The 15176-nt window shown below is 36.9% G+C and overlaps 1 protein-coding gene across 1 annotated transcript; it reads right to left on the reverse strand.

Moving 5' to 3' along the window:
* Positions 1-739: 739 nt before the first annotated feature.
* BDR25DRAFT_340886 (uncharacterized protein) lies at positions 740-3602 on the reverse strand (the record flags this gene model as incomplete). The annotated part of the gene is made up of 8 exons (XM_033693546.1): positions 3138-3602; positions 2816-3065; positions 2719-2757; positions 2640-2660; positions 2493-2586; positions 2197-2435; positions 974-2140; positions 740-943 (listed from the first exon to the last, which is right to left on the reverse strand). Exons 1-8 carry the CDS (start codon positions 3443-3445, stop codon positions 740-742), a joined length of 2322 nt encoding a protein of 773 aa, XP_033551241.1. The 5' UTR covers positions 3446-3602.
* Positions 3603-15176: the final 11574 nt, after the last annotated feature.

The following is a 15176-nucleotide window of genomic DNA, read 5'->3' on the forward strand; positions in this document are numbered from 1 at the left end:
AAGTCTCCCTGTGTAACTGCTGAATGAAGGTGCCAAGCCTTTGTCGGCATCGCGCTTTTTTCGTATAGGAAGCTAATTACTCATGTCATGTTTCTCATCTGCCCCACCATTCGATTTTGGAGCCTCTCTCATCGCCATGATCGCCACTCTGACGACAGTAGGACGTACTTGTCTAATGCGCTAATCTAAGAGGGACGTTGAACTTGATGGGGTAAATTGTGGTATTATTGCACACTATGTCTTGTTCACAGGGATTTGCGCTATGTTGGGGCTTTGGGGGACACATGAGAGCTGATTAGAGAGACCTAGGGGTTGATTGGAGAGACTTTGGGGGCTAAGGGGTGGCTGATCTAGATACTTCTAAGGCTGTTCATATGAGGCCCGAAATTTGCCAGCATGTCCATTGCGACTTAACTCTCCTTGATAGAAGACTCGCTCTTCCATCCTTCCCATCTCCCTACATCACTACCCTCATTATCTCCAACTGTTCTACTTTCAAAAACTGCGTTCTCCACTAGTGGTATATTCATTGTATGGGTGGCTTTGCTGCATGAAACATTCGAAAGAATAGCAAGGATACACTGTTAAGGAATCATATTATTCATTCTTAGCATTCTGGTAGCGCTCTGGAAGAGGGAAGTAGAAGTCTGCTACATGTTGACACCTACCATAAGTCGTGTGTTTGGGACTATATCCTGACGTCATGTTGCTAGAATACCGTCCTTAGCTGAAGGAATGCTTATTCGCTGTCTTCATCCTCATCATACCCTGGATCGCCAACGTCGTTAGAAAGCTTGTCCAAAGTTCTCTCAATCGCGCCCATCATAATCTTTGGAAAATTCTGATGCTCATCTGCCCTCAGCACCCCTCCATCAGACCCCTCAACAAAGGATCCTCTGAATGGCGTAGTGTCAACAATCTGGCCATCAAATATTAACTTCATCTTCAAGCTCATTCATCATCCTGCACTTACATCTCTGATCGGCTTGCCCTCTGCTGTCTGGTGAGAAGGCTTCAAGCCGTCGTCAAGCCGTCTTAGGTACTCTGCAGCCTCGACGTCGTCACCAATCTGTACGAATTGTATCCCGATATAGCTCTTTGGAGCACGAAGTTCAGCAAGTTCCCGCGCAACGCTGACGATATACTCTTCGACGGCTTGTTCGTCATCGGCCTCACCGTCCGTAACCACGACAAGATTGAGAGGCTTAGGCGGAGTGAGATACGGATTCTTCTTCCTGCGTTCCGCGAACTCCCGCACCGCGCTCATGCGTGGCTCGATGGCCGCAACTAGCTGATCCTTCACAACAGTGCCTCCGCCACAAATAGGGTCGGCGAGGTTGATTTGGCTCAGAAGTGCGGTGACATCGTCAACATTTTTCAGCCCCTGGGCTTGTGGGTTCAATTGCACGTTTTTTAGGAAGGCAATGTCAATTCCGTTGTCGTCGTATTTGGCTGCGATTTTAGCGAAGACTTCCAGTGCAACCACCAATGCCGCCCAACGTTCCGGGACGGCGATATTTTGTGGATTGTAACTCAGCACGGGCTTCTGCATTGAGCCTGTGTCGTCGATAATGAAAACCGTGTCGTAGATCTTAAGAGATTCGAACTTGGACTCATCGATGGAGCCGATATCCGGTGCAGCCATTGGAGTGTAGCTTGGTGGGGCAGTTCCAGTGCGTGTCAACCCAGGGCTAGTGAATTGAGAGCCAAAGGTAGAGGTCCTCTGAACTAGAGGGGGTAAACGTTGCGGATGTGTACTGGGGCCTTGTCTTGGTCGAGTCGGCAGAGGAATGTCTCTAGATTGGGGAGCTGGGCCATGGCTATAACCAAAGCTGCCACCGTGCCCATGGCTCGAGGTGTTGGATCCATTATGGCCACCCCCGTACGAGGGAGGGCGTGCGACTGGTGGTGAACTTGGCCGTGGCACCCGCCCACCACCAAAGTCGTCAGCTGGGGGGTTTGATCCACCCACCGACTCATAGCTAATACTTTTTACCATTTGTATTATGCGATCTTCCATGGTGCGATAAGAAGACTCTTGTGAATGGGAATACTTGATCATCTGGACGTGATTCGCGTTGATAGCCAGAGGAGCAACATCTCGGTCAAAAGCGCTGATAGCGGATTCCCGATTGGTCGTCTGTGTATTTCGTTAGCTGAAATGACAAGACTCTTCAAAGGAGTTCTGGGACACACCAAGCTGGTTCCAGCTACCGCATCGGTTTCATAGCATGGGAAGATCTGAATGAGGTTATTCTTTCGGACTCTATTAAATCGACCAACGATTTGGCCGAGAGCAATAGGCCGTTGTTTCAGCGACCGAACGAGATTCTGGTTGATTGGCCAGAAATACTGCATCGAGAGCAGCTTAACGAAAGGGTAAATGAAATTTGCCTGGCCACTGCCTCTGAAGGGCGTACCAAGAAAGACGATGCCTGTTCATGCATTAGACACCGCTCTCTTCAGTGTACAACTGTGTGAAGAAATGGTACCTTTCACCATGCAAACGCCATTGTGCATGAACAGATTCTTGTATTGCTGTTTTATGGTGAAGCCTTGGTCTGTGGAGAGGCACGAAATCAGGGCCTGGCCAAATCAGCAGAGGTCCTTGTTTTTCAACAGTGTTATCTTCGAAATACCTGGCAAATAATGAGACCGCCCTAATGGGTTATATTAGCTTTCACCCTTTTAGGTTCGCAAGACCACAGATTGACTTACGAGGCTGTGGCACACGAAATATATTGGCCTGTTGGGGTGCTATACCATATTAGCAAATGTATTCGACTGTGGAAGGGAAAGGCGCTGTTTAGCTCACCTTCTCACGGTCGGCCATGAAATTCACAAGTAGCTGCTCTGCAGCCGTCGAAATTGTTGCCTGAGGGTCCGCATTCACAACAGTATTTGCTCGATGGCCATAGGTGAGGATCCTAGCCTTGATGCCTTCATGATGGAATCGAGCTGGAAGGAAATCGCGGGGCCACATACGCGGCGGTTGGTCAGGCTGCTGCGAATTAGCGGCCCATGACTGGAAAGCGTGGCCCCCTAGTCCATGAACAAAGCAGAAACTGGAAGTGATCAGTAAGGACATCGCCAAGTATGGGTCAGCAAATATCAAGATGAGGGCACACTAGACGTACTCTATATTCGAACCGTCCACGTCTGCGAGGACATTCAAACCGTAAAAGTCCGTATCGAGGTGTATCCGCGAGGGAAGCCCTAGGAATGTGGAGTTGTTGAGTCGCCTCACCACCACGTCTCTTTTTTCATCGTGCAGTTCTAGAGTCACAGTTGCTAGGGAAGTGCCAGTCTGGGGGTCAAGCACAATTGGAGACACAAATGGTGTGCACCTTGTTTCATTGCGAATATGGTCCTCGACGTCCTCGACGATTGCATTCTGTGGCAAGCCACGAATGATGCAATTGAGAAATTCGCCACGAGGCACCATGATCAATTGTAACGTCTGGGTAAGGTGGAGTAGTATATGTTTTGAAATAATATAAACTCAGGGAATGAGGCGCAATAAGTCGAATGATGGCGAGGAAAAGGAGGAACGCTGAAGAAGGTAGCCTGGGGCATTCATATGGCTAGAAGCTACCGTGGAGAGGCCGCCAGAGGACGGTCATGGATAGACATAGAACCACAGTGGCGGATACAGTATGGGTCAGAAATGAGGGGCTTGTACCAGGCTGAGGAGCTGAACCACCTTCGCCGAATAGTGGCTTAAAGCAGAGCCGCCTGCCGTCAATCTTTCGTCATCAGGCTGAGGAGCTGAGCTACGATTGTATCCAAATGGCATGAGGCAGAGCCGGATCTGGTTAAATTTGATGCGCTTCGAGTGTTTGTAATGAGTATGAATACCTACAGCCTTGACCGAACTGATCGGTCGCCGACCCCTGTTGTTGAAATGATTTCGATGGTTGACGACAGTAAGACTCTGACTCAATCGGAGCATTTTTCATTGCCTGATTGCTTTATCTGCACTGTTGCCTTGCCCTCGAAACACAAAATCGGATGGAAGTTCAGCATTTGTTGGCATTACTCTAGCCTTGCGGTAGGGACGGGCCGTCCGTGCTCATGGTGGTCTTGCGTTATTTGAGGCGTTCGTTAGAAGACCAGTAGAGTTGGGGCGGAATGCTTACTAATTCTACATCTGCAACTTATTAACTAGCTTTCAATGACGTGCTATCGCCAAAAGCAGTTGGTGTACACGAATAGTCACTTGGAACGCTTCTGTCCACCCCATTCCCGGGTTATAATTGAATGCAGAGTGATATTAATATTAACTAAATGTCACAAAATTCTTGCTCTTGGAAAGGAATTCCGAAATTCAGCTTTCCTTTTACCCTATTATCTGAAAGATTTTATTCCGAGAAGACCAGCCGGCTGGTCCGTGCGGCTGCCAACATTTCTTCCCTTGCTTCAGCGGACTAGGCAACAATAAATTTAACGTGTTTAACAAGCGAGCTGGATGTTGTGTCTTCTTCTCTTTTCCTATTTTTCTTTACCTTGCCTATGCTTGGCTGTATCGGCGACAGGGGAAGCCAGTTGAGGAACTAGTCCGAGAAGGTAGGTCAAAAGTAGAGAGACAATGTATTCTTCTATACTAGCCAGTGGCGTGCGAGAATGTCACCGTGGGCTTCTTAAACAACTATACAGTAGTAAAGATAATCTAGTGTATCTAGTAATAATTTAAGTATCACTACAAAAAGTTTATCTAACTAAGATGTAATAGCACAGGCAAGACAATAGGTCTAAATGCGGTAGGAATCCACTTAGAGGCATGTGGGAGTGCGTGGGGACTTAGAACCTGGGAATTTCCATTAACACCTATAGGCCTTGTACAGAGGATATTAGAAAACTACTAAGCTAGCTACAGGGGTGAGGTGCGACTAAATACATGAGGGAATAGGGGTAACAGCAGGGGTCGGGGCCAGGTCGGGGTCGGGGCCGATACGGGGGCCTTCCGGGCTATCCGAGATGGAACGATTCATGAGGATCGTTACAGATATTAGAGAACTACTAAGCTAGCTAAGAAGAAAGGTGTAACTAAATACTTGAAGAAATAAAGGTATAGTAGAGGGTAGAGTAAAGTTAGAGTAGATATAAGAAACCTTTAAATATAAGGTTTACTAAGTTACTTTAAATAAAATAATTTAAATAAATTATTACACTAACGTACTTCACGAGCGAGTTGCTCACACACCTGAGTCGCTTACTTTTGCTAAGACCACACCCTAACAAACTCTATTATGACCCATAACAACCCGCTCTAGTACTATATAGTACAGTACAGCCTAGAATATTATTTAGATACTACTTCTGCTTCTTGCTTACACATTTGCGCGTTATGCCTAGTCTAATTGCACTATCTGCAGCGTCTTTAGAATAGCTTACCTACTTTAGCTTGCACCTGCTTTGTAACGATTCTCACGAATCGTCCCATCTCGGGTCGCTCAGATCCTATCCGAAGGGTCCCCGTATCGGCCCCGACCATGACTCGACCCTGTCCCCTGCTGTACCCCTATTCCTCTATGTATTTAGTCGCACCTCGCCCCTGTAGCTAGCTTAGTAGTTTTCTGATATCCTTTTGTACAAGGCCTATAGGTGTTAATGGCATTCCTAGGTTCTAAGTCCCCACGCACTCCTATATGCCTCTAAGTAGATTCCTACTGCATTTAGACCTATTGTCTTGCCTGTGCTGTTACATTATATTAGAAAACTTACTTTTGCTAGTAACAGCCTTATTATAATAACGTACTTTACAGGCAAGTTGCTTACACACCTAAGTTGCTTACTTTTACTAAGACCCTACTAAACTACTTTTTTTACACTAATATATTTCTAACAACACTACTTAAACGTGCTAAAAGAATGTTAGATATAGCTTACACTTTAAGCTTTTAAATAAAGCATAAAACTCTTAAAGAAACATGCTATAGCTATGTATAAAGTCCTTTAAAAGATAATAAATAACTATAGCACTAGATAACCTTTACAAGCTAATTTTATAGCTAACTTATAAAAGCTAAGTAATAATAAAAAGTAGGTAATTATTAAGACTATACTTAAGCTATATGCATAAGGATTTCTTTTAAATAGCATTTATAGCTAATATAGCTAATTCTTTACTCGCTAAGTGTATTCTAGGCTATATTAGTATAAACTAGCCTAGTATATTTATAAAGTTTTAAGTATAAGTATAGTTAATAAATATTTAGCTTATAATAAAGCCTATTTTACTAAAGTTATACATGTTATTATTCTAGATGCTATACTTAGCTTTAATATTCTTTATAAAGCTAAACTTACTTTAAATTACTTTAAAACTTTTATAAAAGGCTTTTTTTATAGTTATACTATACTTAAATGTTACTTTAAGCTTTAAATAAAACTTTTTAAACATACTAAGCTAGTTTATGCTAATATAGCCTAGATTACGCTTAGCGCGCAAAGAATTAGCTATATTAGCTATAAATACTATTTAAAAGAAAAATCTTTATATATATAGCTTAAGTATAGTCTTAATAATTACCTACTTTTTATTATTACCTAGCCTTTATAAGTTAGCTATAGAATTAGCTTATAAAAGTTATTTAATGCTATAACGTACCTAACAGGTTAGCTGGCTACACAGGTTAGCTAGCTACTTTTGCCAAGCCCCTACTAAACTCTACCTATCTACATAATGCCTTAACAACAACACTAAATTAAATTTTTTAAAGAATGTTAAATACAGCTTACTTTTTAAGCTTTTAAATAAAACTTAAAACTCTCCTTATAACACGCTACAGCTATCTATAATGTCTCTTACATAATACTAAGTAATTAACGCGCTAGACAGCCTTTATAAGCAGAATGCTAGCCTAAATTAAGAAATCTAACTAAGCTTAAAAAAAAGGTAGTTGTTAAGTATATACTTAAGCTTATTACACGCAGATTTTCTTTTAGGCTTATAGCTATAGCTAATATAGCTAATTTCTTGCCTATAGAGTGTAATCTAGGCTAGGTTAGCTTAAACTAGCCTAGTATATAGGTTAAGCACTACTCTAAGTTTATAATAAAGTTTAATTATAAGTATAATTATAAAAAAGTGCTTTATAAAGATCTAAAGGTTATCTAGAGCTAGTTTTACCTAGTAGCTAATATAAAAGCTAAGTATAGTATCTAAAATAAAGACAGGTATAACTTTAATAAGTTAAGCTTTATAATAGGCTAGATATTAACTAGAGCAGTTATTATAGCTTTAGAGAGATAAAGACAGCTAAAAGTAATATAGTAAAGTAATAAAAAGTAGATAATAATTATCTAAGGCATTAATATAATAAAGTAGGCTATAAAATTATAAAGCTTTAAGTAGCAAATAAGGCTACTATATAACATAGATTACATAAAAAAAAGTAAATTTAAGTAAAAAAAACTTTAATAGTTAAAAATAAAGCTTATCTAACTACTTTAAAGGAGTTTAAAGCGCGTAGTAATAAGAAAAAGCTAAAGACACAAGTGCGCGCTAAAAAAAGTAAGCTAAGTTAAAGGTAATATAAGTAGTGTAATTAGACTAAGTATAACTTATGTACATGTAAGTAAGTAGTAAAAGTAGACTCTAAATAATATCTTATATTATATTACTTTATATAGGGCTAAAGTAGGCTGTTTTGCAAGAGAATAGAGTGGTTTTAGTAGGGGCTTGGCAAAAGTGGCCGGCCAACCTGTGTGGCCGGCCAACCTGTTAGGTACGTTAGTTATTTATTTTTTTTTTAAAAAACTTTATATATAGCTATAGCATGTTTCTTTAAGAGTTTTATGTCTTATTTAAAAGCTTAAAGTGTAAGCTATATCTAACATTCTTTTAGCATATCTAAGTAGTGTTATTAGGAATGCATTAGTATAAAAAAAGTAGTTTAGTAAGGTCTTAGTAAAAGTAAGTAAGTTAAGTGTGTAAGCAACTTGCCTGTAAAGTACGTTAGTGTGTAAGTATTACAACCTAAACTAAATTAGACACGTCTTAGGCTTAGACGTAGTTATACAAATAATTAGTGTAATATTATAATAAGGCTGTTACTAGCAAAAGTAAGTTTTTTAATATAATGTAACAGCATAGGCAAGACAATAGGTCTAAATGCAGTAGGAATCTACTTAGAGGCATATAGAACTGTGTGGGGACTTAATGTTACGGTCTACGGTTGGACCAGCGTAACTCCACCGGCAGTGCTCCGCAATCTAGCTGGATTGGAACAGGGCTCGCTTATGGACCAGTCGGAGGACACGGAAGCAGCACCACTCCCCGCGGTGGTGGAGGAGTGCGTTGTCTAGTAAGGAAATGGGCCACAAGTCTAGCAAGTCTAAGAGAGCTTATAGAGCTCTCCTTAGCAGGCTTGCATAGACTTGTCCTGCTTGCCTTAGCACCCCCCTGCATATGTATATAGTTTCTATGTTTAACAACCTTTAAAAAGTGTGTTTAATGTTTAGTTTATTCTTTACATAGACTAAGTAGCATTTAGCTTTCTAAAGAGCTATAATACTATTTGTATATCTTACACTATATATACCTTTAACTTTATCCTATAGGTGTAACGATCCTCATGAATCGTTCCATCTCGGATGGCCCGGAAGGCCCCCGTATCGGCCCCGACCCCGACCTGGCCCCGACCCCTGCTGTTACCCCTATTCCCTCATGTATTTAGTCGCACCTCGCCCCTGTAGCTAGCTTGGTAGTTTTCTGATATCCCTTTGTACAAGGCCTATAGGTGTTAATGGCATTCCCAGGTTCAGAGTCCCCACGCACTCCCATATGCCTCTGAGTGGATTCCCACCGCATTTGGACCCATTGTCTTGCCTGCGCTGTTACAATAGGACTGTTTAACCTAGCCTTTCTACTGCTGCATAAAGGGTAAACTATAATCTAGTCACTCTACTCCCCTCTATTAGCCTAGTAGCCTATACGTAGGACTGTACACCCTGCTGTTGGCCCCTACTACCTGTCCTACTTCTCCCCTAGAAATATTATAAGACCTAAGTGCTTCTATAAAGTAAAGATTATAACATTAAACACTACTCCTTTAAAAAGTATAGATACTTTTTAATATAATTTAGATTCTAACATAGCCTACATTGCCTTATTAGGATCTATAGAAGTTCCTACCTAAAGTAAAGCTATCTTAGCAGAATAAATTAACATAATTTAAGATAATATTAAGAAACTCTAGTAGATTAGTAAAAAATAGGTAAACTAGTAAACTTTTAATAAAAAGTTGTAAGCTTTTACTAAAAAGTAATAGAATTATAAAACCTCTCTAACCTATAAGCCTTTAGAAGGCTACTAATTATGCCTATTAAATACATAAGTTATAAGTAAAGCTAGTAAAAATCTAGAACATTTTAACTAAAAAAGCAAGCATTACAGCTAAGAAGACTTTAAGGCTAGCCCTTTTAAAGCCTTTTAAAGAATTACTAAAGGATCTTTACTTATTCTTTATAAGATATTACTTTTATATGTAATATAATAAAGAAGCATTTTAGACTAACATAGAAATAATATCCTAGATAAGACTACACTTAGAAGGCCTTTTTATAATTTAGTTCTAGCTCTATGTAGATAACTAGATAGACTTTAGAGCTAATAGCGCAACACTTACTTCTAAAATAGAAGAAGTGTTTAGTAGTGTTAAAATTTTTAAAAAAGCTCTAACAGCTATGTATAAGACCTTAGATAAAAAAAAATTATAGCTAATAAATTAAACACTATAAAGTAGAGTAATAGCCTAGTTTAGAACTACGCAGTACACTTTAGAGAATAATTAGCTATCTGTAAATAGATAGACTAAAAAGCCCTCTATTACATGTTTTATAATAGATTAAGTAAAATAGTAAAAGATAAATTTATATATAGTAATAAGCTAACTACTCTTAAAAACTTTATTACATAAGTAATAACATATAATAACTGTTATAGAAAGTGTAATAGAGAAAAAAAAAAAAAACTCTCTAAAGACTAAAGTTTATTTTTTTAAAAAAAAAGCTTTTATAATATAATAAAGAACTAATAGACCTTAGTTATGTAAAGCATATATAAAGCTCTTTTTTAAAGAAGAACTAAGTTCTAGGACATAATAGGCTGCTCTTAACAAAGAAATAATAAAAGTAGTTAAAGAATAAAGCCTGCCTAAACTATAAAAAAGTAGGACATTTCTACTAAAATTACCTAGACTCTTAAAAGAGGGAGAATAAAAATACTACTATAATAATAAAAGCTATTACTGCTAAATACAGCCTTATAGACAAAAAAATATTAGAAAGACTAAATAATAGACTCTACTAGTAATATAAAAAAAACTATTTTTTAAATAACTATTTTAAAGCATATTAGAAAGTAGCTATTTAAGACTTTAGCAGCCTAGATATAGTATTGCAGGTGTGACGGTCCTACGCAGAGAGCTCTGTCGCGCTTCACATGACGAGCTGCCCGTGCAGCTAATTAGGATATAGGGGGTGCGACTAGCGCAACGCTATTAGTTTGCTTAGCGCTAGCGTCCTTACTAGCGCCTTAGCGCTGTAAGCACTTCTTCTATAGAGCTACTCTTAAAGCTCCCTCTCTCCTCTTTATTTTAGTGTAGCTAAAATAAAGCTAACTTACTCTACCTTACTTCCCTAGCTTTATACAGTAGTAGAGATAGTACTTATTATTACATTACACTAAAATTATTTTATTTAGCTAAAAAACAGTAATATAATATCTAAGTTTACTATGCAGTTAGCTCTAAGAGCTTAATCTGCTAACTAACTCTTACTTAGACAGATCTGCTAGTATAACTAGGCTAAGCTTTAGTTTATTAATAATAGCTATCTACTTTAAAGCCTTAGTTAGGCTAGGCAACTATAAAAGTAACACTAAGTAATAATTAAATTATTACACTTTATTAAGAAGCCCTAAGCTAGGAGTGCTGCTGCTCTAGTTTAAATTAACTATAAAGGAGGGCCTACTGTACTAACTACCACCGCAACAACGCGAAGAGAGCCGCAGGCTCTGTACAAACCTACGTACAAACCCACCACTAATTGACTATCAGCCCCACCGTCACTAGACCCAGGGCTCACACTACACTATACCTCTGCGGACTGCTAGACCCTAGAGTAGAGGGAAAAAGCTAAGAGCACTAGAATAGAAAAGCTATTAAAAATTAAAATGCGTGTTAATCCTACTGCCTAGCCTACTAGCAACGCCTATACGCCTAAACTAAGGACACTGCTATGCTAGGCCTAGTTCTACGCTAATAATGTGTTTAAAAAGGACTACACTATTAAGACTGCGCACGTGCGCACTTAGTAAGCTAGAAAAGCACTATTGTTCTAGACAAAGGCTATTACCTAGAGTACTACTAATTATAATTTAATTAGCCTCTGCCTAGACCTACTAAACTTTATAGCTGCAGATTACACAGTTGTAGTAAATAAGCTGCTATAGCAGTTATTAAAAGTGTAAGCTTATTAAAACTACACTAATACTTTTACTAAAGCAGTTAACATAGTAAAAGCTAAGTAAGTAAAAGTTAGTAAAAAGCTATAAAAGCTTTAAAGCTTACTAAATAAAACTTTTAAACACTTAGCTAATTATAAAAATAAAGTTAAAAAACTTAAAGCTGCTACTATACTAGTGTGTAACTAATTATTCTTTTTAAACAAAGCTTATTAAGCGCTAAAAGGCACACTTACACTAACTATACTAAGAAAGCAACTATAATTTAACTTAGCTACGCTAAGAACACCTAACCTCTCTTATATTAGTACTATAAGCTAGGGAGCTAGGCTAAAACTGTTAGCTAAAGTAGAGGATCTGCCTAGGTTTATAAGTAAAAATAATGTTAAATTTAACTACTAAAAAGACCTTCTAATAGGTAAGCTACTCTATAACATAGACTACTTTATACCTATAAATAGTAACTCTATAAAAAAGAAAAACACTTAAGTACACTATATTAAGAGTAAAGTAAGTAGTTAAGTGCTAAGTTAACTAGTTTCTTACTTTAAAGCCTAAAAGTAGTAAAGTAAGCTAGTAATAACTAAAAATATTATAAGCTTCTTAAAAAAAAACTTTAAAAATACTAACTAGTAAATAAAAGCTAAGACTAAGCTTTACTAGCTTAAAATAAAGCTATCTTAGAATTTTAAAAACTTTAAGGCTTAGTTTATGTGCCTTATAAATAAAGCTAAGCTGCTGCTTAAGCAGTAAAAGAATAAAATTTATAACACTTTATTAAGTTAGCTTTAAGTATATATAAAGACTTACTATAATAACCTAATAGTTAGCTTCTTTAATTACATAAAGTAAGCCTACTAGATATTCTTCTTACTACAAAGGTCTGCTGTAAAGTTAAGCGCGCAATGTGTGTAGAAAAGTTAAAAGAAGCTTACGCGTTAAAATGTTCTTTAACTTACTGCTACTACTACTGCTCTAATAACTCTAGCAACACCCTAAGTGTAAGCAGCTTTAATAAAGGATGCTATAACCTGCTACTTATACTATTAGCTAGGACATATAAGTTATAACTGCTTTTACGCCTGTGCTAAGAGCAAAGCTATAGAAGCAGCGTAAAAGCTAAACACTATAAGCTCTAGTAAGGACAGTAAATTAGAGAAAAACTTACTCTAAAAAAAGTTTTCTCTCTAGAGTTAATAGATAAAGCGCTAGCACAGAAGCTGCGTAAGCTACTATTTAGCAGTAAGCCTTTTATGCTGCCCTACTGCGTCTTTGCTAAAGGAATTACTGTACGCTTAAACAGTCTTATTAACACAGGGGCTAGTAGCTATAATCTAATTTACCTATAACACCTGCAGACAATCTAGAAGCACCTACAGCCTAAGATGCTTAGCATTAAGTCTATTTTTATTATAAAATATAATAATTAACTAAATAGATAAGTAGATAAGTACTTTTACATAAATCTAGTAATTAATAGCTACTAGCTGCCTACACTCTTTATCTCTTATAACATAGGCTGTTATAACTTAATTATAAGCTATAAGGTCTTTAAAAAGGCTAGCATTTAGATTAACTATAAGAAATAATTAATTTAGTAGCTAAACAATAATTAGACGCAGAACTGTAAGTGTAATATTATTATCCCTACACATAGCATGTTCTTATAGATTAACTAATCTTATTAAGTAGACACTAACTAATAAAATAAGTTTATAAAGATATTAAAAATTAATTAATACTAACTTTAATTAACTTAAAAGTATAATTAGTAGTAAAACTTAAAAAAGATAAAAAAGTAACTTAATTCTTAACTAATACTCCCTAGCGCTAATTAAGCGCGCTAATGTTAACTAGCTGTCTCTAAAAAAGCACTTGCTAAGGTAGGGCTAGAGGTAAACGTAATTAACGCTACTGCGTTTATACTACACACAAGGTGTAGAGATGTTATAATTAGACATATTAGCGTCTATAAAGTTAATTAACTAATTAAGAACTATTAAGCACTTATAATAGTTAATTCTAAGAATAAGCTCTAACAGCTAATGCTTAAGAAGTTACTATCCCCTGCGTATGCTAAAGCTACGCTAGCCTACTTCTTAAAAATAGACTTAGACAAACTGCTGCTGCACTAACCTAGTGTTAACTATAATATTAAGCTAACAGCAGAGAACACCCTATTAAGCAGCTTACTATACAGCATGTCTCTAGAGCAGCTTAGGCTAGTTAAGGACTATCTAGACAACTACCTATAACGCAGATTTATTACACACAGCAACGCTAGCTACGCTTCTCTAGTCTTGTTTACTAAAAAGCTAAAAAAAAAGTAAAAGTTCTATGTAAACTATTATAAGCTTAACATAATTATAAAGAAAAACACTTACTTAATACTTTTAATTTAAAAGACGCTTATGTAGCTAGCTATAGCTAAAGTCTTTACTAAGCTTAATATATAACAGGCATTTTATTACATCTAGCTTACTAAAAAGGTTAAGGACCTAACTACCTTCTAAACATACTATAGCAACTATAAGTATTACATGCTGCCTTTTAAACTTTATAACAGCTCTATAACTTTTTAGTAATATATTAATTAAGTTCTACATAGCCTGCTTAATAACTTTTGTATAGCCTACTTTAATAACATTTTAATCTACTTAGATAACCCTTTACAGCATAAAGCACATATTACTAAGGTTCTATGTTGTCTATAAAACACTAGCCTATAAATTAACTTTAAAAAAAGCAAATTTATAGTTACTAAAATAAAATTTCTAAGTTTTATTATTAGCATAAATAAAATCTACAAGGACCCTGCTAAGGTAGCTACTGTCTAAGACTAGCCTATACTAACCTTAATTAAGAGCCTGCAGTTGTTCCTAGGGTTCTGCAACTTTTACTGCGCCTTTCTTAAGAACTATAGTTGCATTATACAGCTGCTTATAAAGCTGCTTAAGCGTAGCGCCTAGCATCTTTTAAAAGAGCATAAGTTAGCTATGTTTAAGCGCGCTAAAGACCTTATACTATTAAATAATATTCTTACACACTACTTACTAGATTATAAGATGTGTATAAAGACTAATGTAAGTAATAAAGTTGTTATAAGAGTACTATTACAGCTACAGGACAACAGCATCTAGCGCCCTGTAGCGTTCTACTCTAAGACTATAAGCCTGCTACAGATAAACTATAACATATATAATAAAAAGATACTTATAGTTATTTAAAGCCTATAAAAGTAGTAAGTGTAGCTAATAAGCCTATAATAAAATAAGCTATTTATAGTAATTACTAACTACTAAGCTCTTAAGTACTTTACTGTTAAGCATAAGCTTACCTCTTACTAGATGTAATAAGCTATGCTAATAGCAGACTTTAACCTTACACTAACCTACTGCCTAGGCACTGCTAATGTTGTTGCAGACGCGCTATTAAGAAAGCAAAAAAAGCTTAAAATATAAAAAGAAAAAAATAAAGCTACTTATACACACTTTTTTTTAAGCTAAGAGTAAATTAGTGTTAGTCTTATTACTTAATTACACGCTACCTTGTAGAGCACCCCTCTGCTAAATAAGAAGCTTATAAAGCTACTGCTAATAAATTAACTATATAAGCTTATTAATTAAATCTTAGATACTAATTAGAATTATAAAAGCCTATAATACTGCTATAATAAAGCGTAAGATTTTAGCTTATAATAAAAGAT

This window comes from Lindgomyces ingoldianus (assembly GCF_010093535.1).
Source record: "Lindgomyces ingoldianus strain ATCC 200398 unplaced genomic scaffold BDR25scaffold_7, whole genome shotgun sequence".
Taxonomy (NCBI): Eukaryota; Fungi; Ascomycota; class Dothideomycetes; order Pleosporales; family Lindgomycetaceae; genus Lindgomyces; species Lindgomyces ingoldianus.